This window comes from Anolis sagrei, chromosome 4 (assembly GCF_037176765.1).
Source record: "Anolis sagrei isolate rAnoSag1 chromosome 4, rAnoSag1.mat, whole genome shotgun sequence".
Classification (NCBI taxonomy): Eukaryota; Metazoa; Chordata; class Lepidosauria; order Squamata; family Dactyloidae; genus Anolis; species Anolis sagrei.
In genome coordinates this window covers 91,921,135-91,948,675 of record NC_090024.1, presented here as the reverse complement: position 1 = coordinate 91,948,675, position 27,541 = coordinate 91,921,135, and the positions used below count along the sequence as shown (strand labels likewise).

General features: G+C 38.9%; 1 protein-coding gene across 1 annotated transcript in view; it reads left to right on the top strand.

The window, feature by feature from the left end:
• The window catches only part of LOC132774515 (cadherin-6), a 228,619-nt gene that overhangs the window by 145,515 nt on the left and 55,563 nt on the right, over positions 1-27,541 (top strand). The window contains exons 3-5 of the mRNA XM_060774693.2: positions 19,408-19,702; positions 21,686-21,805; positions 26,795-26,962. Coding sequence (XP_060630676.2) covers positions 19,408-19,702; positions 21,686-21,805; positions 26,795-26,962 — 583 coding nt within the window. The remainder of the gene's footprint in view (positions 1-19,407; positions 19,703-21,685; positions 21,806-26,794; positions 26,963-27,541) is intronic.

The window sequence follows — 27,541 nt, the reverse complement described above, 5'->3', positions numbered from 1 at the left end:
ACTTTTTTTATGTCAGGAGTGACTTGAAGTTGCTTCTGATGTGAGAAAATTGGCCGTCTTCAAGAACGTTGTCCAGGGGATGACCAGATGTTTTATCATCCTATAAGAGGCTTCTCTCTTGTCCCCACATGGGAAGCTGGAGCTGACAAACAGGAGTTCACCCTGCTGCTCCCTAGATTTGAACCATAGACTTTTTGGTCAGCAGTCGTGCCGGCACAAGGATTTAACCCATTTCACCACCGGGCGTTGTCACATTATCATTCTAGCCAATGCAATACTTTCCTTTTATCTCTTTGCTAACACTTGCTATTATTCCCCTTTTGTGACATGTTTCTTAGAACATAGCACTAGTCAAATGGTCACCGTTAGGAATTAGTCTCAGTTGAGTCTTGTCTCCACCAATCATCATCTTATTGTGTTTAGAGAAGGAACTCTGGCTAAAATGCCATTCCTGCCACAAATTGGCCAATATGTGACCTCATCACATGATGTACTTTTTGGTGCCAGTTTGCCTATGTTTTTATGATGGAGCCCACTGGCTCCCATCCCACAATGTAGAGCAACTTCCAGTGGACCTCCCTCACAAAAGTATAGGCAAACCAGCACATGCCCGTGCCATGGCAACAAGGGAGGCTTCTCATGTTCAATAGAAGTCAGTGGAGGGAGGAGGGGAAGCCAGGCAGCCAATGCTTCCCCTCCCCGATAGGATGGGACAACAGGTCAGTTGGCCAATGGGGTGCATGGGGCAACAGGTTCCCCACATCTCCCAACGGACACCTCCAGATTTGCCACAATGCGTGGCAATTACAATGGCCCATCTGATGAGGTCGCAGGATGGGTGGCTATATCTCCGTAGTTATGTTACTACATTGCTGACCCCAAAACATTACTCTTGGAAGCAGTGTGAGCTCTCACAACTTTGCATTTTCCATATTGTCAGATATTGTGAGTTTGAGCTGGGATGTGTCCTGATATTTTTCTGTAATTGGATGCAATGCAACAGATGTCCACCTCTGGCAGTCCTACTTATCTTTCTTGCAGTTTGCCCAGCTACCAGAAAAAGGCTGGAAACATCCACACTCATTCCACTATCATTTCTTTCCATCAACATTAAAATGCCCATGTGTTGGCAAGGGTACCCCATACAAGATAAGTTTTGGAAGGGGTTGTATGATTGAGCAGAATTGCTGAAGGCAGCTTTTGCATCACTGATACCATGCAGTTGTCCCAATATTAGGAAACAAAATACCTAAATTAATTTACCATAGAAGAAACGTCAAAGAAGGGAAAAGACACATTTGGCATATATAGTTTTAAATAATAATATAAAATGCTTCAAACTGTAGGCTGGAGTTAAATTCTACATATTTTCACTATGCTTAAATTGCACAGTTGAAATCCCATGTGCAGGATAGTAATTGGCCATTTCAGCTAAGTGGTGGAAATAGCTGAGTGGTTACTGGTTAGATGCAGTATATTGCATTAAATTTGTATTGGAAAAATCTTTGATTTTTGTAGAAACGTATGTACTTTTCAACTATGCTCCTGTAGCTTGGCCCTCGCCCAAGTAAATGTCTTTTTGGACATCTGGTCAGCATATATTAATAGTGTAAGCTTAACCTTCTTTCATATTCTATGGATCATATTCTCTCGCTTGCCATTTATTTATATTTTAATAATGCAATAAAAACATAATCAAAATTTTTAGCGCTGATGTATGGCAGGTGAATAAAACATGATCCTTTCTATCGCTGCACCCGGTGTCTTTATGGGGGAGAATTTCATTCCTGTTCATTTCTGAAGAATTTGTCAGTCCTTACAACAGATGGAAAGAACTTGAAGTTTCTTTTTAAAAATCCAAACACAGGAGGAATCAAAACTGACAGGTTCCTCATCCCTTCTCCATATCTGAGGAAAGGGCTGTGATGCGGCTCTGTTGGGTGCTAATAAACCTCGCCTCCCTTCCACCCTGCTGTTTGGTCATTGCTATTCTCTATACATATTACTTCACAGCTGGAGAACTCCTCCGCTGTCTCCAAGTGAAACATGCCATGACTGGTACCTTCCCAGGACCGCAATTCGCAGGCAAGGTTTGGCAGGAGACGGACTAAGACTGCACGGAGGGAGCTCGAGTTGGAATTAATTACATATTGCTTCTACAGCATGAGCAAACCAGATTGAATGACAGACTTCTTAGAGAAACTGGCTTGGGCAGAGGCCAATGTTGTGGGCACCTGTCACAAGCTATGGATGTACTGAACAGTTCAAATAAATACAGTATGGCACCTATATCCACTAGAGATACATTCCATTATTCTCCATGGACACCTGAAACTAGATAATAATGAACCTTATATTTGATTATCTCTGGGTAAAAACATATCACAGAATAGCACAGGGTTGGATCTAGTGAGTCCCACAAATTTCTGGGAGGGAATCTATTTCGGAGCATGGGTAAGTGAAATTATGGATTTCAAGTTTGTGGATAACGGAGACAGACTGTATAAGAAACATTCCATAATTACTTGTCTAGCTACCATTGCTGACCTACCTGACCAATACGTCAGCCAGCCCAATTAATAGTACAGTCAGCTCTCCACAATTGTTGGGCCTAGGGGCACAGAATTCTTGTGAAAGTGAAAAACTACAAATACAGAAATTGCTAAAAAAAATTGCCTGAACACCTTCCTTGGAATCTCTAGGTCATCCTGCATGACTATGGTCTATGAGCACTGAAAGCTGGTCATAGAATCATTGGAGAATGCAGGGGGCATCTACACTGTAGAATGAATACAGATAGACACCACTTTGACTGCCATGTTTCAGTGCTATGGAATCCTGAGGACTGTAGTTTTATAAGTTCTTTAACCTTCTGTGCCAAGGAGTGATAGTGCCTCACCAAACTACAACTCCCACAATTCCATACTATTGAGCCATGGCTCTTAAAGTGGTGTCCATCTGCATTCATTTTACAGTCTAGAGAGGTTCTCTCTCTCTATTTGTTTATTTATTTATTTACGACATTTATATGCCACCCTTCTCACTCCGAAGGGGACTTAGAGTGGCTTACAAGTAAAATGTAAATACAATATAGAAATCTCTTAAGTATTTCAACATTACTGGAGAAAATTGACCATAAAGTAACACTGGAGTATTGTCAAAGGCTTTCATAGCCATAATCACTGGGTTGTTGTAAGTTTGTTTTTGTTTTTGTTTTGGGGGGACTGTATGGCCATGTTCCCAAACCATTCATTCCTGATGTTTCACCTGCTTCTATAGGAGGCATCCTCAAGGATTGCCTGCCATAGATGCAGGCGAAATGTCAGGAGAAAATGCTTCTGGAACATGGCCATACAGCGCAAAAAACTTACAACAACCCTAACACTGGAGTACTTAGAGATTCATAGAGAGAACATTTTAATCAAATCTCTGAAAAATCAAATCTCCAAAATTAAAATAAACAAACAAAACAAATGTGGAAGGATGGCTATACTGGGTTAATATATTCTCTCTCACTCTCTCACTCACTCTCTCTCTCAAATGGGAGAATGGAGTTTCCCTCATTGCCTATTCAACAAAGTCTATGAGTGATTGTGATATCATTGATATTAAAAAAAATCAATATAATGTATATACTTTTATTGCTTTTATAGCATAGCATATTGCAACCTTCGAGTGACAAGAGTTCAGACACAATAAGGACATCTTAACACATCCAATTATAATCAAGATATTTATTAATGGATTATTATTAATGGAAAAATTCTCCCAAATAATTGGTAATACATATATCTAATGACTCATTTCTAGTACTCTATTAACTTCCGGTAATTACCATTATCTTTCCTAGCACTGTAAAATATTTGGATTATAATATTTTTAATAATATAATATCTTTTAAAGGATCTTGCAAGAGCATTCAAACTTTCTTAGAGCTAGACCTCCTGGAAACTTTCTAGAGCTTTCTCAGTCATGTTTTACTGCGTAATTTTGAAAGTGATGTTTTCCAGAAATGAAAAGGTGCCTCTTCCATGAGGCATTGCTTGGTCTCAAGTGTGAAACTTAAGACTTCCTCGTTAAAAGTAGGGTGCCATATGTCTACAGAAGACACACCTCTTTCTTTAAATTTATTTATTTATTTATTTATTTATTTATTTATTTATTTCAGACATTTATGTCCCGTCCTATCTTGACCTCAGCTGACAACAAAAGCATAAATATACATCTTAGGTAAAAACAGTATAAAACATTATAAAAAGTCATAAAAACAGTAAAACATTGGAACAATCACCAAAATTAAATTGTCATCCTACACACAGTCCGTTCGAGTCCATCAGAGTCCATTAAACCATAGCTCTACCATCATGTCGGTCTAGTCCGCAAAGGCCTTGTCCCACAGCCAGAGATCTGTATCTGTATCTGTATCTGTAGAGTTACCCAATGTAAGAGTGTATCTAGACTGTTGAATCAATGCAGATGAATGTCACGTTAGCTGTTGTGGCTTAGTGGAATAGAATCAAGGGAGTTGTAGTTTTATACAATGGCTTTAGTCTTCTCTGCCAAAGCGTCCTGGTGTTTTACCAAACCACAGTTCCCATAATTCCATTTGAATCATAGAAGTCAAAGGATGGGTCATTTCAATCAATTCCATCCATTTCCATAGTTCTTTTAAAACATAGTTTTAAAAATTTCCATAGTTCTTTTAAACCGGTGCTCCATGCAGTCATGCTGGCCACATGACCTTGGAGGTGTCTACGGACAATGCTGGCTCATCGGCTTAGAAATGGAGATGAGCACCACACCCCAGAGTCGGACACAACTGGACTTCATGTCAGGGGAAAACCTTTACTTTTACTTTTAAAACATTGCTTCTTGCGTAGTAGTAATTTACCATCCTAAAATCCAAAAATAATGCTAGATAAGAAGTCTCTCAACATTTTTTGTCACTGGACCATTTCTGTTTCTACACATAATTAGAATAAAAATATTCCCTACTTTTGCAAAGGAGACAAAACCCAGTGTGGAGGAGCTGAAGTTCCCCAATGTATTGGAAGATTTTTCTACAGAAGAAACAGGCAATGTGTCTCCAGACACATCTTCAAACATGGTTCCGTTATTAATAGCAAAGCCTGATGCATTTTAGCCTGTGTGTACTCTTAAGATCTTCTGGGGGCTATTTAGAAGCAAACCTCAAAAATATTGGGAACTAGGTCATTCAATTCTACAGAGTCCTATCACAGCTGCCTGTTGAACATGCCCCACTAGAGAGCTGAACATGTGTTCGCTCACCTTTCTGCTCTCCAATGCCTTGGTAATTTGTATGTTGCTGGGACTACATGACTCATGCTACACTTAAAAGAGTTGATATCCCACTTTAAATCCTTTAGCTGTATTCTGTAGAAATCTAGGGTTTGTAGTTTAGTGAGGCCCAGGACCTCTATAACGGCCTCTATAACGGCTCGTCTCTAAATATTGAGTCTCCCTGTGGAAAGAAAAAGTGGAGTATTATTAATAATGATGTCATCATCATTATTATTATTGGGTTGTTGTAGGTTTTTCGGGCTGTATGGCAATGTTCTAGAAGCATTCTCTCTTGACGTTTCACTGTGGCAAGCATCCTCAGAGGTTGAGAGGTTTGCTGGGAACTAGGAAAATTGGGTTTATATATCTGTGGAAGGTCCAAGCCACAGATGCAGGTGAAACGTCAGGAGAGAATGCTTCTAGAACATAGCCATACAGCCCGAAAAAACCTACAACAACCCAGTGATTCCTGCCATGAAAGCCTTTGACAATTATTATTATGATTATGATGATTATTAAACTGCAAATCCCAGAATTCTACAGGAGATACGTGTAAGATCTGATAGCAACTCTTTAACAGTATAATGTGATAATCTGCTAAAAGGATAGCTTGGGGAGGAACTTTCTGTTGTTTCAATGGTGCAATGGCCATAAAACATGAATTAGTGTATAGTTATCCCTCCAAGGATTCCATTTCCATAGATTCAACTACCCACAGCTTAAAACTAGATATATAAAAATCCCAAAATCAAACTTTAATGTTGCCGTTTCACACCATCATTGTATGCAATGTGACTTGAGCATCCACAGACTTGGTATCTGTGCAGGTACAACTGCAGCAGGAGCTCCAATTTTGTTTGCTTTGCATTTAATGTTTGTTGTAGTCCTAAGATTCAGGGACTCTACAGATAGGAGGCTTTTTTTGGCTGCGATCATAGGGCAAGCCATCTGTCAATTATAGTTAAGTTCCCTGGTCCCGCCCCCTTTTTGGGTTTTGGAAGGAATAGGAGCCAGTTTGGGTTCAGTCCACACAGAGAAGCTTTTCATGCAGGACATAATACCAAGAGCACCTGTGGAAAGCTTCATCTTCTACAGCTTGGCCAGGGTTATACAGCTCACAGCTTGGCAGAGGATCATACAGCCTTACAGCTCCTTTGCTGAGGGACTTCAGTTCAGCCATCACTGAAACCTGAACTCCTTTTTCCCTGGAAGTCTACAAAGCTCTGCTTGGTAAGGGTCACTCGCAGAAGCCAGAAGCAGTTGGTACCGGGTGTAGGGGCTCCACGCCATCAGAGGCAAAGACAGACTGCCCAGATTAGAAGTTAAGGATTTCCCCATTACAGTTATGAAGATAGTGCCTGTTCCCTGTCGACAAGATTGAGAGAGAGCCAATAGACTGTTAAGAAAGCCTTAATGTTTTCATTAATAAAGAACTTTGTTGAACCTTTAAGCAATCTAAAGGCTCTGTTTTAAGGAAATCCAAAGGCCTTTAATCCTGAGGCAGCCCCAGCATCCCGTTGGGCACACAGAATTTATGTCCTGTCTACAGTCTTATGTATAGGCCCATGTATAGGAATCAGACCTCAGCAGATGCCAAGGGTCCACTGTAATTATGACACCATACATCATCCTTAAAAATTTGATAATTACTGATCAACCTATATTTTTAATATGGTTCATGGTTCATAACTTCCAGTTTAGTTACCAACAAACGGAATGTCTTTAGGAGGAAATTAGACAAATTCATGGAGGTTCAGGTTAGTCACAGCTGTTACCTTATCTCAGAATCAGTATGCCTCTAAATACTGAAATTGTTAAGAAAAATAGTCAAATGGTGCTGGTGTACTATCCTGTCTGTGGGATTTCCCACTGGTATTTGTTTGGCTGCTGTGCAAACAAAACTTTATTGAATAGTACCTTGGTGTGATCCAGCATGGCTTTCCATATGTTCCTGTTTAGAAATCCACTCTTCGGTGCTGTGTGTCTTAGACATTCAGAAAGAAAACCAGAAGGAAAATGTCTGGGTGGTTTTTTTTAACTTGGATAATCATTAATAGCAAGTCAGATGGTTAAACTTAACAATGATATGAAAGTAAAATTAGTAAAACTGTACTTACTGCAACATAAAACCTTTTATTTGTAGTTCATCATCTTTCTGCCATCCCTACTCAGTGAATTATTTCTCAGAGGAGCCTCCATTAAACCCAGGGAATTAAGCAAATTAATTCACTGTAAAGAATATGATACAATATGCAATTATGTTCTCTCGTATTAATTTTTTTAAAAAAAAATAGTTGCAGTTCAGTTAATATGTACAATTGAGGATCTTAATTTAAAGAAAAATGAAGTAGCAATCCAGTTAATATGTGGAGTTGGGGATTTGAGCAATAATTTATAGTTTTAAGAGATTTTCTCCATAGAACCACTCTGTAAGCTTGAAAGACAACTTCCTGTCAAGGTCAATGCAAGATATTTTGCTGCTTTAGAAAAAAGACAAGATGCCTCTATAGCATTTATAGAAGCGGAACTAGGAGCTGAATCTTATGTCAACAATGTGGAATAGTATCCTTCATATTCCTGTATGTTAATGCCAGTGGAATACTGGAAATGCAGAATAGATCATGTGTCACACGACTTGTTGGGGTTCTTACTTTGGCCCATGTTTTCTGCTTGAGATAGTTCTGTCCACTTAATCTTGTATACAAACTCGCCCATCTTATTTTTATTTATTTATTTACTATACTTATATACCGCCCCTCTCAGCCCGGAGGCGACTCGAAGCGGTTTACATTTGGCAATCATTGCCCCAATTCCCTTGTGAATGCCCTGATAAGCTCTTCCTCTCTTTATATGTCAAACAAGTAGGGGAGGGAAGAATATGTTTAGCTACCATCACCACCCTGTAGTCATTGTGACATCTGCTTCTGCCCAAAAGTTGGCATTCTTACACCATTGGAGAAAGAATGTATTGTGTTCACAGTTGTACATCTCAGTCTTGTTGTGTATCTTTTTCGTGGTCCCACCCTTCTCCCTATGTATGGAGGGACAATGAAGCAGTGTATTAATGGGAAATATAAGTAACCATAGGTCAAACAACCTCTTCACATGGAGCTAAATTCGGCGGTATGCATCAATTTAGCCCCAGTCACCCACTGAGCTGGCACAGCTTCATGGGTGAAGAAGGAATGACAGGTTAAACACCAATAATCCACTTATAAAGATAACATAATGAATAAGTCCAACAAATAGGTAAATTGTGAAACTTAGACTGTTCAATTCACAGTAGTCACAAAATTAAGCAATATGAAATAAGTTCTGTATAGTCTTTTAGTGATGTCGTTGTATGTTCATGAATCAGCCCCCCACGACCAGTTTCGGCCTTTGCTTTAGGCCTTCTTCGGGTGGTCTGTAATTTTACATACATAAATACATTTTACAATTGTATAGGTTGAACATAATGAAATAAAATGCATTTAGAAATACTTACAAAGTTCAGTCTTTTACATATGTTCTCATAAGAGATACTTAAGTTTTTTTGCAATGGGATCTAGGTAAAAGGAACAAATTGTGGCTATTAACATTTAAACGTTACATATAGCAAAATTTGTGGATTACCATTTACAACCCTTTGTAAAACAGACTTCATCTTATGTTAGGGACACTAAACACTTTATCAATATCATTGAACCCTTGGTGATTCCAACAGATGCTGTTCTGATGTCCATAGATGTAACTTCATTATACACTAGCATTCCAATAGAAGAGGCACGCACAGTATGTGAGTCTACTCTGAACAGGAGATCAAACTGTCACCCTCCCACTTTCTTTTTGTTGGACCTCCTTGATATCATTCTCGAAAAAAATTTCTTTAAATTTGACCAAAAATATTATTTCCAAATACAAGGAGTGGCCATGGGCAGCCCTGTTGCACCTTCAATAGCAAATTTATTTATGGAGAATTTGGAAAACAATATAATTCTGAATCGTGCATATAACCCTGTAGCGGATAGCATAATCAAATATTGCAGATTTATTGATGATATCTTCATCATTATAAACTCACATCATGAGGCAGAAACATTATTATCCTGGATCAATACAGTACACCACAATATCAAATTTACAGGTAACATCAGTGCCACATCCTTGGTTTTCCTGGATGTCATGATTATAAAAGAAAACGACCGATTGAGGGTGAGAAACCACCGTAAAACCACGGATAGAAACTCTCTGTTACACTACAATAGTTACCATCATTGGGCATTAAAAAATAATCTACCGTTTTCACAGATGTTCAGGATTAAACGTAACTCCTCGACCCAACAGGATTTCACTCAGGAGATTGAGGTAACGAAACGACAGTTTAGAAACCGGGGATATCCTGAACATATAATACAATCATCTTATCTAAAAGTAGCCAATATTCCCAGGTCTAAACTTCTAGAGAACAAGACTAGACCTAGAGTAGAAAGATTAATATGGCCACTTACTCTCACTAATATGTCCAGTTTAGCCATCAGAACAATTAAAAAATACTGGAACCTAATAAGGGACATCCCAGGCTGTGAAAGACCCCCATTAATAGCATATAAAAGAACCAAGAGCATCGGGGATTTTTTGGTACATTCAGATTTAACACATAATGTTCGGACCATGAAATCAAATCTGATTGGCAATTATCGGTGCCACCATTGCTCAGTGTGTAACCAATTGGTGGAGACAAAAATTTTTACACACCAACACCCACCATTGAATATTAAATTCTCCCATTTTGCTACATGCACAACTAAAGGAGTTATCTACATGATTACTTGTGAATGCAATCTGATTTACGTGGGTCAAACTCGTCGAGAAGTGAAATCTAGGATTATAGAACACCGGAGCAAAATTAGAACTAATTCCAGAGACTCCATACTGTATAAACATTTTGATGATCTACGGCACAATCCTGAATCTTTCAAATACCACATATTAGAAGTAGTCACACAATCCAAACACATGGACTTTAACATTAAACTCCTACAAAGGGAAACATATTGGATCTTCAGATTACGGACGGAACACCCACACGGTCTTAATGAATACAATTCATACAGTTGCTATATATAACCTTGAGATTTTTTGTATTATCCCTTGCATACTACACATCCCTGGGGAGTACATTACTCACAACGCCATCTAGTGGTGACTTCCTCTACACCTATAACTTTAAATGAGCCTTTAATTAACTTCTCTGTCTCCTCTACATCTGATGTGCATTTTCCTCTTTAAATAGAGGAAACCCCCAGATCCTGTTCATACTCGCAATTAGAATCAAACTTAGAAGCAGAGTATCTTGTGAGTATACACCTATTTGGTGAAATATATTGGTAAAACATTTATTTTGATATATGTAACGTTTAAATGTTAATAGCCACAATTTGTTCCTTTTACCTAGATCCCATTGCAAAAAAACTTAAGTATCTCTTATGAGAACATATGTAAAAGACTGAACTTTGTAAGTATTTCTAAATGCATTTTATTTCATTATGTTCAACCTATACAATTGTAAAATGTATTTATGTATGTAAAATTACAGACCACCCGAAGAAGGCCTAAAGCAAAGGCCGAAACTGGTCGTGGGAGGCTGATTCATGAACATACAACGACATCACTAAAAGACTATACAGAACTTATTTCATATTGCTTAATTTTGTGACTACTGTGAATTGAACAGTCTAAGTTTCACAATTTACCTATTTGTTGGACTTATTCATTATGTTATCTTTATAAGTGGATTATTGGTGTTTAACCTGTCTACTAAGGAACCCATTCATATTGAAGGAGGAATGAGCCAGTGTATGCTTCTGCAAGGGCAACATTGTAGGTCTCCTGTGTTACCATTGCAATGCATGGGGGGGGGGAGCCGGGTGCACCACGCTTGCTCACACTTCCCCCTTCTGATCGCCCTCCACCAGAGCCAGGCAATGTGGGGGCATGGGGAGCTGTCTTTCCCACACAATTCCATTAAGTGGAGCACCGGTGGTGGCCATGTGACAAGATAGAAAATCATCCAGGTTTTGCAGCATCTAAGTCTTCCTGTAGTGAGAATAAGGCTGCAACTCAAACCGCTTTTACAGTTCTATACCCAATGCATAATGACACTTTAGTGCTTTGCTACTGCTATGGCTTCCATTGTTACAGTTAATCAGCTTTTCTATGAAACAAAAGGGTTATACTTGTTTCAGTTTTTTATCCTGTACTTCTACATAATCCCAGGCAATGTCTTCCCACCACCATACCTGTGAAGCAGATTAGACTACAATAGTGGAATTGGCCAAAACCATTCAGTAGGTCTCTCTGTTCCTCGTCCAGTCTTTTAAGCACTACACCATTTTACACCATGTGTTTCCCTCCATTTATTTTGGAATGCAATACTCATTTCACCTAATAATTGACAATACTAGACCTCATCAAGAAGCATAACTTGTGGGGTAAGTGTGTGGGAATAGAAAAAAAAAATAGACATCTAAATATTAGAAGATATAGCAGGACTAGAGCAAAGTGTGTTACAGCACCAAGGCCTTTATGACCTTTGAATTAAATTTTTAAACACCTCTTGTTCATTATGGTGAAAACCGAATCTTGCAGAAAGAAGTCTATTCACCTCACTTATACACAAGGAGGACTGAAGAAAGGCAGACTGAGTATAATTTCATTATTTTTTGTTTTGGAAATTCCTTTGTGTTATTGTACTACTACATCATGGAAGTCAAGGTGCATCCCACACTGTCATTGTGAAAAGGGTCCAATAGTCTTCCTCAGAGCAGCAGTTGAAACCGAGCAAGCACAAAAGAGAGAATGCTAAGTCTTCACATACAGTTTTTTCACAGAGAAATTTGCTCACATCCTTGCGCGTATTTTTGTTTTCTTGTGAGATTTTATGCTAAATATAACAGAAACAGGAGGGAAATCCCCTTGATATTACCCATCATATGTAATTTTGTCTAATATACCAGAATTATAGATCGGAAGCTATAGTCTGCTAATCTTTTGATATGTTCCTGCAAATTTCTGGGAAATGCATTTTAGAGAAACTGAGGACCTCTCTAGCTGAGAATTCTAAAGGCTCTGCCCTTAACTGCATTTCTCAGAATTCTATAGAAGCAAATCAGACCATTTGCAGTGGGAAAACGTCCATAGACAACTTACATACAGATTGAATGAGTGGGATTTTCATGTCCAAACTACATTTGTATTACCAGGGTTAGTATCTCTTATCCAAATGTGTGGAATCAGAAGTGTTTTGGTTCCCAATTTTTATTTATTTACTAACTTGCGGACCCAGTAGTACCTGTGTTATTTGAGAAAAGCATTGTTTGGTTTGATAATATCATTTTGGTAATGTCTAACACTATTTATTAGGGAAAAAGCCAGTCTTTCCTTTTGTTTTTTTATGAATGCTCCCAATAGAAAATGCATAAGGAAGTGGGTGAACTACAATTCCCAGAATTGTGGGTGAATCCTTCCCAAACCCTGCCATTATTCAAAGTTGGCCGTGTTGGGTCTGTGTGCCAAGTGTGGTTCAGATCCGATATCAGCTGGGTTCAGAGCTCTCTGGATAAGGGTGAACTACAACTCCCAAATTCCAAGGACAAACACCCACAAACCCAGCTAGTATTCACAGTTGCCCATGTTGGTTCTGTGTGCCAAGTTTGGTCCTGAATGCTTAATGTTTCGCCGCTTACATATAAAACAGTGCATTTCATGCAATTTATATTTTAAAAACATAAATCCCATGTCCAAATGCTCAATTTTTGCCACTTTTTGCAACCCGTTTCCAATTAGTTGATGACAGGGGACAAACATTATTTGACAGGACCAATCGAGATTTGTATGCAATAAGCTCAGAAACAGAATATCTCTTAATGTGATCAGGTCCTAGGAATATTACTAAGTCCTCCAGGGCAAGTTCATAGTAATTTCTGGCAGAAGCACAGCATAGAACCCTTCTGAGGACCTGGTAAATTCTGATAGATGATATTTTACGTGGCTATGTTTAGGTGAAACTGTACATTACTGGTCAGAATTCTATTACAGAATCTGCACACCTATGTTTCTCTTACATATGCAAATGTCCTGTTTGTGCACTGCAATGGTTGATATTCCCTTCCCCCATCACAGTGCCCAAAACCTCCTCCTCTGCAACTTCTTGAAAAACCCCATAAGTTCCCCACATATTCCCATAACTAGATGCAAAATGATGTCATTGCTAAAATAATCCTGGATTGTTTCATGTCTGGTCATGGGGACACAGGTGGATGCTTCTCTGAGCCTGCCTACTCACTGTGAAGGACAGAATAGCCATATAAGGTGGCTTCAGAGGCATATCAGTAAGTTTATGGAAGACATATGGCTCAATGTAGCCTGGGTATGAATGCAGATATTTATGCTATATTGAGCATTGAGGTCAGTGACTGACCTAGTTTTTGAGAGAAGCCACCTTGTCCCTTATTCTTGTAAATTTTTTGTCATAAATATGTGATTTTGGGATTCTCAAAATGGATAGAATTCTGTATCATAATTGGAATAAAGAAAGCTGCCAAATTAGCCATCTTCTACTCAATGCACTTCTTATTTAGCACTTGTTACATTAAGAAGGCTTCAATAATTGCAAGAAACTTTAAACTGGAGTCAAATGAGCCACAAAGCAAAAGTAGTATTGTTCAACATGAAGTCTGCAAACAGATAAGACAGAAGGAAATAGTTTTCCAGTGTCGACATGAATGTACTTTCTACTTGAAGAAAATGTTTCTGTACATCAGATTTGTAAAGATGGTTTACATTATTATTATTATTATTATTATTTGCATTTGTTGACCGCCACTCTCAGCCGAAGGCATGCCTGTGGTATGCTATTATCCGGTGACAGCACACTGATATTAAGAAAATTCCCTATGCTCCTTTCTTGTAAGACAAGAAAATACAATTTTCTGTCTGCATCCAGTGCTTTGTGGTGTTGCTCTGACCCCTAGCACCTTATGGATATGCCTTTTTCATTTTCTAGTTCCAGTACAGGTAGCAGTGACCCTGAAAGTGTAGGAATAAAAACATCAATTTTTCACTAGTGTTGGGGGGATGAGATGAAACACCAAGTATTCCTCATAGATGAGTAATATCTGTAAGGTATAGAGATGAAAAGATATTATGTGGAGACAAAAATATAAAAAACTGAGACCAAAGTTTTATTAGTTTGTTCAAGCACTGTTGTATTACACTTGAGCCTTAATAATTGACAGAGGGTTAAATCAATTTGCCAGCTCAGATATCATGGTAAAATGTGGCTTAACAAAGGGTACGTCCACACTGTAAAATTAATGCTATTTGACACTACTGTTGACACTGTTATAAAAAAATACAAATCCCATGATGCCATATCATTGAGCCAAGACAGGTGGAGTTATGTCAAAATGTATTAGTTCTATAATGTAGATGTATTTTCTGAAACTCAACCCACAATGGAGATAGCACTCTGACTACCTTATCAGATGGGATAAGTTGCCTGCCATATGCTGCTTCACTTCCGTTTTCAGCACAGAGCCCTACACATGATGTAAAGGGACTTCTGGCCGGACTCTGTGTTGAAAAGGGAGGTAAAGTAGCACCTGCTGCCACTGCAACAAGAGCCTTCCCATGTTGTCTTTCCTTCAATGGGAGGAAGCCAGGCAGTGATGCTTTCCCCCATGAGATGAGGAAAATGTAAGGCGGGTGATGCAGGGCATGGAGTGGCAGCTTCTCCACATCCCCATCGAGAGTCTATGGATTGGCTCTGATTTGGAGCGAATTCATGGGCTATTCTAATAAGATCCATAGCCATTGTCTTTTCCTAATTTTTGAAAGAATTGCTTTTTAGATTGTTTGAATAGGCCAGTTGTCTGTTTGGAATGATCCGGTATGTTTGTATTATCTACTACCAGTTCAAATAGATGATGATCAAGACTCAAGAAGCCTACTAGTAGGATTTAAGTCTCTCTCATTATGCTATACTAGTTCTCCAGTGAGGTTGAGGATGTTTGTTCTTCTCCATCGTTTCCCTTTGTGTAGCTTCATGCCATGATACAGTGTTGGATTTTAGATTTCTAGCCTTGTGCATCCATGATAGAAGGATAGTCTCAACATTCACTGTAAATGTGTTTTTTCTTCTTGAAATGTTGAATTTGAGGTGGAACAGTCCTTGCTCCCACCCAAAGTCAGTTAGTGCCAGAGGAATACAACTATACCCCAGAGTCTCCCAGTTACTCTTGTGCACTCAGAATATGGCTTGTTGTATAAGAAGGTAATGAATACCTTCTTCCACAATACTTTCATAAGAACCTTCTCTGGTGTCATTAACAAAAATGTCATCAACAGGATTTTTTTATTAAAGCAGGTCATTTCTCCAGAGGTTGTTTAGCAATCAGTAATCAAGCAGGGACATCTCATTTGTGAAGTAGCCCACTCTATGAGAAACTGTCTTATACTTGAAGAGGATGAAATCATAATGAATTAGGAAACTGACGTTTAAAGAAAGTATTGTGTGAGGGAATGATTGTGCAGAAGTTCTTTCTTTGGAAACTGTCACTTTCCTTAAAATGTGATGGAAAAATTAAACCTTGATAGGTGCTTGATCTTGTCAATACATCTTTGCAATAATAACAAAGACAATCTGCAGCTTTTACTTTGAGATATATTAAAAATAACTATTTATTTCCACCAGCAGTGAATATGTAGTCTTAAATTGGATGTGAAAATGGAGGGAGTTTTTTTGTTCTCATTTTTAAAACTCCTAGCAAATTACTTTGACATGTTACATACTAACATTCTTCAAACTGGCACCTTTCAGGTATGCTGCCATCCATGCTAGTTGGAGATGGTTGGAGTTGTAGTCCAACACATCCATATAACCTCATGGGAAGGCATGTTTTCTCCAAGTGGATCAATGCGATGCTTTTTTTTTTTTTGCACTTAGCATTTTTGTTTTCTTTTGAAAACCTTTCATTTTTTAGAGTGCAATGTGTGGGGAAACCAAGGACATTGCTCAAGCTTTTGGCTAACCTCTAAACCTTGCATCTGCAGATGTTTCTCTTTAAAAGAATTACAAAAATAAAATAATTCAATTGTGTACAACAGGCTTTGCAATAATCCCTTTCTTGTTCTCCCTTTGGGCATTTAAAATGCCTCAGTCTTTCCTAGATTTGTTTGTTTGTTTGCTTGCTTGCTTGTTTTTAGTTCTTATCTAGAAAATGAAATCTCTTTTTTGCCAACTGCATTTAAGAAAAAGCAGACAATCTCAGCAAGTGCCAAAGATTCAAATACAGATGCAGATCGCTTCGACTGATAAAAACCAAGTAACAAAGTCACGACCCTTGAGATTCAAACAAAAAAATTAAAATGGCATAGTTTTGATTCTGTTGGTTAGTACCAAAAACAATAGCTTTAAACAATGGTTGTGTGGGGAGTCAACACATGGGTTAGTTCAAATCATTTGATGGCTCTCCTCTAATTGAAACTAACTATAACATTTAGGCTTGATCCCATTTTGATCAAGCAGGATGAATAAGTGAATATCCAAAGCTGGATTAGAGAGGAAATCAGTTTGTCAATACAATGGGCATGTAAACAAAAGAAATGAAAACAAGAAATTATAGCACAGCAGACGACTCTGTGCTTCCAAAGAAAAGCGCCCAGATAATTTCACAGGAAAAGATTTTAGAATTGGGGAGAAGGGAATTGTGATATTACCAATCTGTATTTTCTGAAAGGAAGAATTTGGGCTCCTGTTTAACCACTCAGGAACAGTTACATTGGAGGTAAGACTTCCATTTCCTGGTTTAAATCTAGGTTGATTCAAACTAAATGGCGAGAGGACAGATATAATTTTAACCTACATTTCAGATGTTCCCCTTTTAGTGAAATGCTTGTTTGATGAGAGTAGCAGGTTTCTTGTCAACACAAATACTAGTTCTGAGGGTGGATTTTCATTGGGACCATAATGAAGTAGAAAAAGGTGAAATTTATTCTCCATGATTGCTTTAGTCCCAGTGATGGACACACAAAAATAGGCACACACTCCACTGGTGCTGTCCTCACTTTTAATTGAGCATCTGGTTTAATCTTAAGATAAACTGAGCTTCCTGGTTTCTAATTTGCCCTTTTAAATTGGAAACCAATACAATCCAACTGACCAGACCTTAACATTCACATCAATATAGTCAATATACAACATATGAAGACCTCACTGCCAATAAAAATAATAATGCTTGTCTTGCCTTAATAAGCTTTGGCTCACTGGGAATAGTTGCAGATGGGTATAGGATCTAGAGAGGATTTAAAAATGTAACATAATAAACAAACTTGGGAATGTTCTAGATAAGAGTTTCTTAAACTTTTTCCACTCACAATCCCTTTATATCTGAGAATTTTTTACCGAACCCCAGGTATATAGGCATATAAAATAGGTGTAAAATCAAATATTAAATCAAATAGAATATTTATTAGAAGAATTCAAACAAATAACCAACTCCTTTAGGGAGAAGGTTCGCAAGGCTAAAGCGCAAAATGAACTCAAGCTTGCCAAAGACGTTAAAAACAATAAAAAGGGCTTCTTTGCTTACGTCAGTAGAAAAAGGAAGAACAAGGAGGCAATAGGGCCTCTGAGAGAAGAAAATGGGGTCATGCTGAAAGGAGGTAGAGAAAAGGCAGAACTACTTAATGCCTTCGTTGCCTCAGTCTTCTCACAAAAAGAAAGTCATTCTTAACCTCAGCAACATGGAATGGATGAAGGAATGGATGAAAGAAATCAAACCCCAAATAGGGAACAAGTTGTCCAGGAATTCCTGGCCACTCTAAACAAGGGGTCCACAAACTTTTTAAGTAGAGGGTCAGGTCACAGTCCCTCAAACTGTTGGAGGGACGGATTATAATTTGGAAAAAAATGAATGAATTCCTATGCACACTGCACATATCTTATTTGTCGAGCAGAAAACACATAAAAACATTACAATAATTAAAATGAAGAACAATTTTAACAAATATAAACTTATTAGTATTTCAGTGGAAAGTGGGGGCCTGCTTTTGGTTGATGAGATAGGATTATTGTTGTTGTTGTTGTATACTTTCACGTCATTTCAGACTTAGGTTGACCCTTAGGGAGGGCCAGGTAAATGATGTTAGAGGGCTGAATCCGGACCTCGGGCCTTAGTTTGAGGACCCTTGCTCTAAACGAAGGCAAGTCCTCAGGGCCAGATCAACTATACCCAAGAGTATTGAGGAACTAGCGGAAGTCATTTCAGAACCTCTGGCAATGGTCTTTGAGAGTTCTTGGAGAACGAGAGAAGTCCCAGCAGATTGGAGGAGGGCCAATGTGGTCCCAATCTTCAAGAAGAGAAAAAAAAGATGACCCAAACAACTACCATCCAGTCAGCCTCATGTCGATACCAGGCAAGATTCTGGAAAAGATTGTTAAAGAAGTGGTCTGCAACGCTTAGAAACTAATGTGGTCATCGCTAATAGTCAACACAGATTTATCAAAAACAAGTCATGCCAGAGTCATCTGATCTCTCTTTTTGATAGAGTTACTAGTTGGGTAGATGAGGGGGAATGTCGTGGATGTAGCATATCTGGATTTCAGTAAGGCCTTCAACAAGGTACCCCATGACCTTCTGGCAAACAAACTAGTCCTATGTGGACTAGGCAAAACTATGGTTAGGTTTATCTGTAATTGGTTAAATGAACGAACCCAACTCTATGATTCTATGATTTACTAATAATTAATCAGCATTTGCAAGGCTCACTAAACAGGCTGATTTCCCTTTTTGTGAAGTACAGCTGAAGCATCTTCTGCAGAGTCCACTGCAAATACTGCATATTGTTACTAACAGATTTGCGTAAATGAGTAGCATTGAGAAACTTTTTACTATTGCCAACATTTGTAACCCCAACATTGAGCTAACCCATTTGAGGTTGGGACCTACAGCTTAAGGAGCCATGATCTAGATGATGAATGGTCCTTAAATAGGAACAGTTGATGGTGATACAGCCTCAGAAGTCATTTATCCCTTTGTTTGAAAATCTTCTTTTTTCTTTCAGCTTCACTCTGACCAGGACAAAGGAGATGGTTCACTTAAATACATCCTTTCTGGAGATGGAGCAGGAGACCTTTTCATTATCAATGAAAACACTGGGGATATACAGGCTACAAGGAGACTTGACAGGGAAGAGAAGCCGGTTTATATTCTTCGAGCTCAGGCTATCAATAAAAGGACTGGAAGACCAGTGGAGCCAGAGTCAGAGTTCGTCATTAAGATCCATGACATCAATGACAATGAGCCACTGTTTACAAAGGACATTTACAATGCTAGTGTCCCAGAAATGTCTGATGTAGGTAAGTATCAGATCAGTCAACTTTGCAGAAATTGGTTTTGTATTAGACGGTATGCAGGCAATTATGAATGTGATAGGTTTCGTCAAAGAATTATACGTAGGTCTATTAAGCAATATTATTGACATGTCTAACTTAATAGTTAGAGATAAATAAGGCTATTGGTAGATGACAGGAGGCACATCTGCACTGGCCACAAATCATGATACTGATCTGGAGTGGGATACTCCATATCACTATCACCAGAGTCTGCATGGTAAGCTGTCAAACCAGCATAGTGGCTAGATGACAATCATATCACCTAGCAGCACTGGAACCAGTTTGGGCCACTGAACCACCACACTTGTGCCCATGATAACCAGAGAGATGAAGCAACATGAGAGAGGAATTGGTGAAAGAGAAGAATCTCTCCCTTCTTTCATTCATCTCATCTCTGATTGTCTCTCATCACTCTGGCTGTGCAAAACCTACCTAGATTGACAGTTACAGGTTCAATTATTTCATTCTCACAATTGAGGATGAATAACTTCCAGTGTTTTCCCTTTCTATAGAGAAAGTAAGTATTTCTTCAAACATCCCAAAATGTTTCAGGACCTTATTCTGCACTAAAAAAGATGTAAGGTGTTTGTTTGTTTGTTTGGTTTTTTTTTGGGGGGGGGGTTGCATGAGAATTGTGGAGGGTTGCAGAAAAAATACTATTTTCCGGCAGAAAACAGCCATTTTGCAGTATGGCAATATGGGTTATCTTTTTCTCAAGGCTGCTGGGTTTTGCACAAAATTATTTGTCATGTGTTGTTAAAGATTTTTGTTTGTGTAAAAATGGCAATCTTGGACAAAACAAATGTATCTAAAATTACTTTGTTTGTTTCAATAATAATAATAATTATAATTATTATTATTATTATTTATACCCTGATTTATCTCCCCCAAAGGAAATGAAGAATTACATCCCTTCAACCCACATATTCTATGTTTATAAAGAAAATTCTAGATAAGATAAAATTATTTTAAAATGCATGACTATTTGTTTTGTCTTTGGTGTTATTATATTTATTTATATCACTTTTCCCCAAAAGTTGGGTTCATGATTTAAAAGGACAAAACAATCAAAAGCATGTCAAAAGAAAAACATTAAAAGAGAATTAAACTATTATTTTCTACTCTTTTCTCTTTTCTGTTTCTACAGAAACTAATTTTATTGGTTTTAAGCAATAATTGGAAACTTGAGACCAAATCAGACATGGCTTTACCATATCTTTTGCTCTGTAGTAAATGGCTTTGCCATATCATTTTGCAAGGAGTACCCTATGTACAAAGTCAGCTCCGATACCCAATCTCTGCATTAACTATTTGTAGAGAGAGAGAGAGAGAGAGAGAGAGAGAACAATGCAGGGACAAAAAACATGAGAAATATGTCTACTTTGATCCCAGAATAACATTGAGGCAGAACAATAAGTCCATTGTCGCCTCCATGTTTCATGAAGACTACCACATGTTTTTTACATATATAAGTTGAATAGGGTACATTTTTTCCATGTCAGGAGCGACTTGAGAACCTGCAAGTTGCTTCTGGTGTGAAAGAATTGACTGTCTGCAAGGATGTTGCCCAGGGGACACCCGGTTGTTTTAATGTTTTACCATCCTTGTGGGAGGCTTCTCTCATGTCCCTGCATGGGGAGCTGGAGCTGACAGAGGGAGCTCATCCACGCTTTCCCCGGATTCGAACCTCCAACCTGTACATAAGCAGGGTACATAATCCAATACAAATATTCTCATGTGAATGAAATACATTGATGTAAATATTAATCTAACTCCCAAATCTATTCCTAGCCTCTGCCCCCTCTAAAAAGAAATCCTTTTGAAATTGTACCTATTTTAGAAACTCCAGGTAATGAGTGCATGCATCTGGCTTGAAGGAAGAGTGACAGTTTTAAATGATGGGTTTTCTCTAAATAGTATATATTTCTCTATATTTTATGACTGCAGGTACATTTGTCGTGCAAGTCACAGCAACCGATGCCGATGACCCTACATACGGGAACAGCGCAAGAGTGGTCTACAGCATTCTCCAGGGGCAGCCATATTTTTCTGTTGAGTCTGAATCAGGTCAGGGGACCTTATTCTGTCATTCTCTGACAAACTCCGTAATTTAAAATGACATTCTAAGTCAAGCTAGGAAATAGTAGGCAAATTCTGCAAAACAAAACCCATCTGCGTTTGTGCAGAATGCCAAATAAAGTGCTATATCGATGAACGTATGGTATTTAAAACAGGGCCATGAAGATCCATATGGTATTTTAATCGGAGGGCGTTAAAACCGAGTAAGATGGATCTTCATGGCCCTGTTTTAAACCCATTTCCATAAACAAATGTTGGGCATATTTAAGATATCTTCATCAAAAACAATGTCTTTAAAGGCTTTGGTGGGGGGAAAGAAAAGAAAGGTGACAAAGCAGGTAGTTTCATAGCTCTCATCCTGGTAGGCAGATGGTGAAACATCTCCAGATAGATTTAGAAATGGACAAACTTAATCAGTTCTTTTCCTTTCTAGATTCAGACTTTTAAAACCTCAAGTTCTTTCGCTAAAATGATGATTGTGTGGAGTTTTCGCCCCCCAAAAGTCGACTTTAATGCAATTATCTCCCATTTGGATCAACCAAATCTAATACCATTCTCAGTGTGGAGAGGAACATTCTCTACATATGTTCAAGCTAAGAGTTTTTCAGCTGAAAGAGAGAGAAAGATAGAGAAGGGACAACATGAATTCACCCCAAAAGACAAGTAAATGCAATACAATTTTGTGGTCTTAAATGCTGCATACTCAGTATTCCAGCCATTCTTATCCTCCTTTTTCCTTTACTGAGGAATATCAAGTCAGCATTTGAAGAATACTAAGCATTTTTGGGAGCCTCCGGCGATGCAGTGGGTTAAACCACTGTGCTGCTGAACTTGTTGATAAAAAGGTCAGTGGTTTGAATCCAGGAACCTGAGTGAGCTCCCACTGTTAGCCCCAGCTTCTGTCAGCCTAGCAGTTCGAAAACATGCAGATGTGAGTACCGCTTTGGTGGGAAGGTAATGGCACTCCATGCAGTCATGCCGGCCACATGACCTTGGAGGCATCTATGGACAACGCCGGTTCTTCAGCTTAGAAATGGAGATGAGCACCACCTCCCAGAGTCGGACACGACTAGACTTAACGTCAAGGGGAAACCTTTACCTTTACTTAAGTATGTTCAGTCCTAATTGATTTTGTAATATCCCCAGCACAATCTAAATTCAATCCAGGAAATAACCACATCCTGAGAGGAAAATCACCTCCCACCTACTCATTTACCATTAACTACTATGCCCAATGACACAATGAAGGAATCCAGCTTGGAGGGTCACACACCTATAAGTCTAGTTTTTCTGTAAAACATTGGAGTAAAATGCAAGGTGTATTGAAATGGCTTTAAGTCATAGAATCATGGAGTTGGAAGAGACCTCATGGGCCATCCAGTCCAATCCCCTGCCAAGAAGCAGGAAAATTGCATTCAAAGTACCCCCCACAGATGGCCATCCAGACTTTGTTTAAAAGCTTCCAAAGAAGGAGCCTCAACCACACTCCAGGGCAGAGAGTACCACTGCTGAATGGCTCTCACAGTCAGGAAGTTCTTCCTAATTTTCAGATGGTTCTCCTTTCCTGTAGCTTGAAGCCATTGTTCCAAGGCATTAGAAAACAAGCTTGCTCCCTCCTCCCTATGACTTCCTCTCACATATTTATACATGGCCATCATGTCGCCTCTCAGCCTTCTCTTCTGAAGGCTGAACATGCCCAGCTCTTTAAGCTGCTCCTCATAGGGCTTGTTCTCCAGACCCTTGATCATTTTAGTTGCCCCTCCCCCCTGGACACATTCCAGCTTGTCAATATCTCTCTTCAATTGTGGTGCCCAGAATTGGACACAATATTCCAGGTGTGGTCTAACCAAGACAGAATAAAAGGGTAGCATGACTTCCCTGGATCTAGATACTAGACTCCTATTGATGCAGGCCAAAATCCCCTTGGCTTTTTTTGCCGCTGCATCATTGTTGGCTCATGTTTAACTTGTTGTCCACGAAGACTCCAAGATCTTTTTCGAGCCACGCGTCCCCAGTTCTGTAACTTTGCATTTCATTTTTTCTGCCTAAGTGGAGTATCTTGCAAAAATGGAGTATCTTCCAAAAACTGTTATGGACTTTATGTGTCAATCAGAGCATTTATGAGGTAGTCCATGTAGTTTTTTTTAGTCCATATAGACAATCTTGGAGTGATAGGTAATCAAGTCTACAAAGACAATCAAAATCTCTAATTAGAGATTAATGGAGCGTGCTATTGTCTCCTGCCCAACATGGTTTTTCAATTCTCTTCCATCACAATTTTCTATTTTTGGATACATAGAAAGGCTACTTAGACGTTTGTTACGTTTCAGTGAATCCAGTTCATGTTTGACTACCGTATATTGAAGAAAACCCTTCTGAAACTGGCCCCATTGCTTTTGACCAGACTTGTCAAAATAAAACCTGAATAAAATCTGGATGTGGGAAAAGACAGAGATACACAAACACAAGAGAAAGGAAGCAGCAAGGGGATAGGATTTATGTTGCTTTCAAGAACCCAAAAGATTCTAGCATGAGATTAATAGGCTGATAAAAGAATACGAGGAAACATTAACACATGCAGACAGCTGGAACGTTTTTCTTCCTCTGTAGTGGCTCTTGCTGACTTGGTGCCAGTTGGCAGGCAATGGCACCAGATATAATCAGGCAAGGCTGTAAATTAGTGCAGCAATTCAGCAAGAGTTAAATACTTACTGCAAGGTAACTGCAGTCATTGCCTAGTGACTGTAGTCAAGAGGATAAGATTGAGAGGTAAATTTATTCTGCAACATTTCTAGGTTGCTTTTCTACTTCATACAAATAAAAACCAAAACTTTTTGTCATAAAAAGTATAGAATACTGCCCAAACTTTTAATTATGTCATGGAAGATGAACAAATACCTGAAATGGCTGGAAAAATGAAGAAGTCTTTTCTAAACAAGCATATTTTCATGGATCTCAGAACAGGGGGGCAGTGAGGCTTAACTCTTTCTAAGCCTAGGCTGGGGAAAGGTCTAAGACCCCCATGAATTGAGCCCTGGTGACCTACCAGTCAGAAGTGTCCTTATTTACAACCGTCTTTTAATTTGCTTAATGAAGTCTTCTATACTTTCCTCTCTCCTTGATCTATTAGTTTTAGCTTCAAACATTTTTATATTATTTCCTTTTTATTTTGGTAGTCTCATAGTTAACCACTTTTGTTAGTGGTAATTATGAAGAATCATTTATTATTTTGGTAGTCTCAAGGTTAACCACTATTCTTAGTACTTACTTACATAGGTGATCCCTAGTAGTCGAGGATGATGGTCCTCCAAGTGTAGTATCCTGGCGGTGGGTCCATAGGTGACTGAGCCTCCCTCCCTGAGGGGTTGAGAAGAGCAGGGTAAAAATGCTGTAAATAAATAAATAAATCTGCATCTTCTCCCACAGTGAGGGCATCGGTTTCTAGGTGGAAGGCGGTCCTGGTTGGGGTTGGCTTGACGTGCTTTTCTCTTAGCACGTTTCTCTCTTTCACCCTCCATTCATGCCTATTCAAATTCTGCAGCACTGCTGGTCACAGCTGACCTCCAACTGGAGCTCTCAAGGGCCAGGGCTTCCCTGTTCTCAGTGTCAATGCCAGAGTTTTTAAGGTTGGCTTTGAGCCCGTCTTTAAATCTCTTTTCCTGTCCTCCAACATTCTGTTTTCCATTCTTGAGTTTGGAATAGAGCAACTGCTTTGGGAGACGGTGGTCGGGCATCCGGACAACATGGCCGGTCCAGCGGAGTTGATGGCAGAGGACCATCGCTTCAATGCTGGTGGTCTTTGCTTCTTACAGCACTGTGACATTTGTCCGCTTGTCTTCCCAAGAGATTTGCAGGATTTTTCAGAGGCAGCACTGGTGGAATCATTCCAGGAGTTGCATGTGACGTCTGTAGCCTGTCCACGTCTCACAGGCATACATCAGGGTTGGGAGGACAGTAGCTTTATAAACAAGCACCTTGGTATCCCTACGGATGTCCTGGTCCTCAAACACTTTCTCGCTTTTGTTAGTGGTATTATTATGAAGATTCACTATATTCTGTGTTTTTATGTTTTGTCCAAATGCAAGTCTGCAAAATGCATAATGACCTGCCTGCCAGTCTTGAGTCCTCCTCTGGGATCCATGTATATTTTAATTCCCATTGAAAGCTGCATAAAGGGAATATGGAATAGACTCATAAAATAAGGAAATGTCAGAGCTGTAGCATTTCAACAGATTACTAATGCCTTTGTTATGCTTGGACGTTGGTTGCATATCTAATGGGGCTCCCAGAAAAATGCATAGAGTGATATGCAGTTGCCTGAAAAGGATCATGGGTGTCTTGAAACCATTAATCCCACAATATAAAATTGCATAGCTACTCTGCTAAAGAAAAAGTGAGTAACTGCTTGCTTACAATATATTGGCATCTCCAAAAGGGAGATCTGGAAAAGTAACCCATCCACTGATAACTGACTCCAAAGGGAAGGTACGAGCACAATAACATTTTGCTACCTGAGAAGGATAGGCTGAAGCTGCCATCAAACTTCAAGTCAAAGTACATGGTACCTGAAATCACTTTAATCGCTTTACAATTGTAGTTCCACAATTACATTTTAAGTGCCATTTTTGCATCCTGTGGGATCCTAGAACTTGTGGTTTGTCAAGGCACTAGAGCTCTTTGACAATTGTATACTACCTAACCTGCAAATCCCAGGAAGTTGCCTTGCCAGCTAAAGAGGAATTAGAGCACTATAGTTGTTTAATTTCACAAGGGCCAAGGTTTAAGAGGGGAAAAACTCACAAGCTCCTTTCCCATCAGTGAGAGTAAAAAAACAATGCAACAATAATATAAGTAAATAATTATAAGTAAATAAAGACACCCAGATCTAAGGCTGCAAGGAGGTTCTTGAAGTGGGATATATGCCATTGACTTCCATTGAGTAAATACTGTACTTATTGGGTATTTTTTCAATTCCAGGCATCATCAAAACAGCTTTGCTGAACATGGATAGAGAAAACAGGGAGCAATACCAAGTGGTCATCCAGGCCAAAGACATGGGCGGCCAGATGGGCGGATTATCAGGAACCACCACAGTGAACATCACGCTGACTGATGTCAATGACAACCCACCTCACTTCCCTCAAAGTAAGGAAGATATCATTATTCTGATTTCCTTAGTTAAAGTCACTTAACAGTACTTTAATTAGATGATGTGAAGTGAGGGAATTAACTCAACGATGTGAACTGAGTGAATCAAAGTGGAGAAGGCAGTTATTAAGTAGATTTTTTTTCCTTTTATTCTCTTGGTAGGGGGTGCTATATTTCAAAGAGCAAACAAATTTCATGACAATCTCCATTGATATCTCCTTGGTAAATTCCAAAAAATCCAGAAAGCTGGGTTGACTGGAATAGCCATACCCAGAGCAGAAGAATAACCTCAGCAAGTGGCAGATGACAGCAGTATCCTGTTACTCAAAAAGGCACAGCTCTTTAACCCTACATACTCTGATTCCACTATAATATGTTGGGGATGACACAAAACCATGCAACTGTATGGGGAAAATACTCAATGTGAAGACAGTAAATATAGAATTTAAGCTTCTTGGGAATCACATCTTTTCATTAAACATAGAAAACACATTTCCAGTCCTTATGTTTGCAAATTTATTATTTATTATTTATTTACTTTATTTGTATGCTCTTCTCAGCCCTTAGGCGACTCAG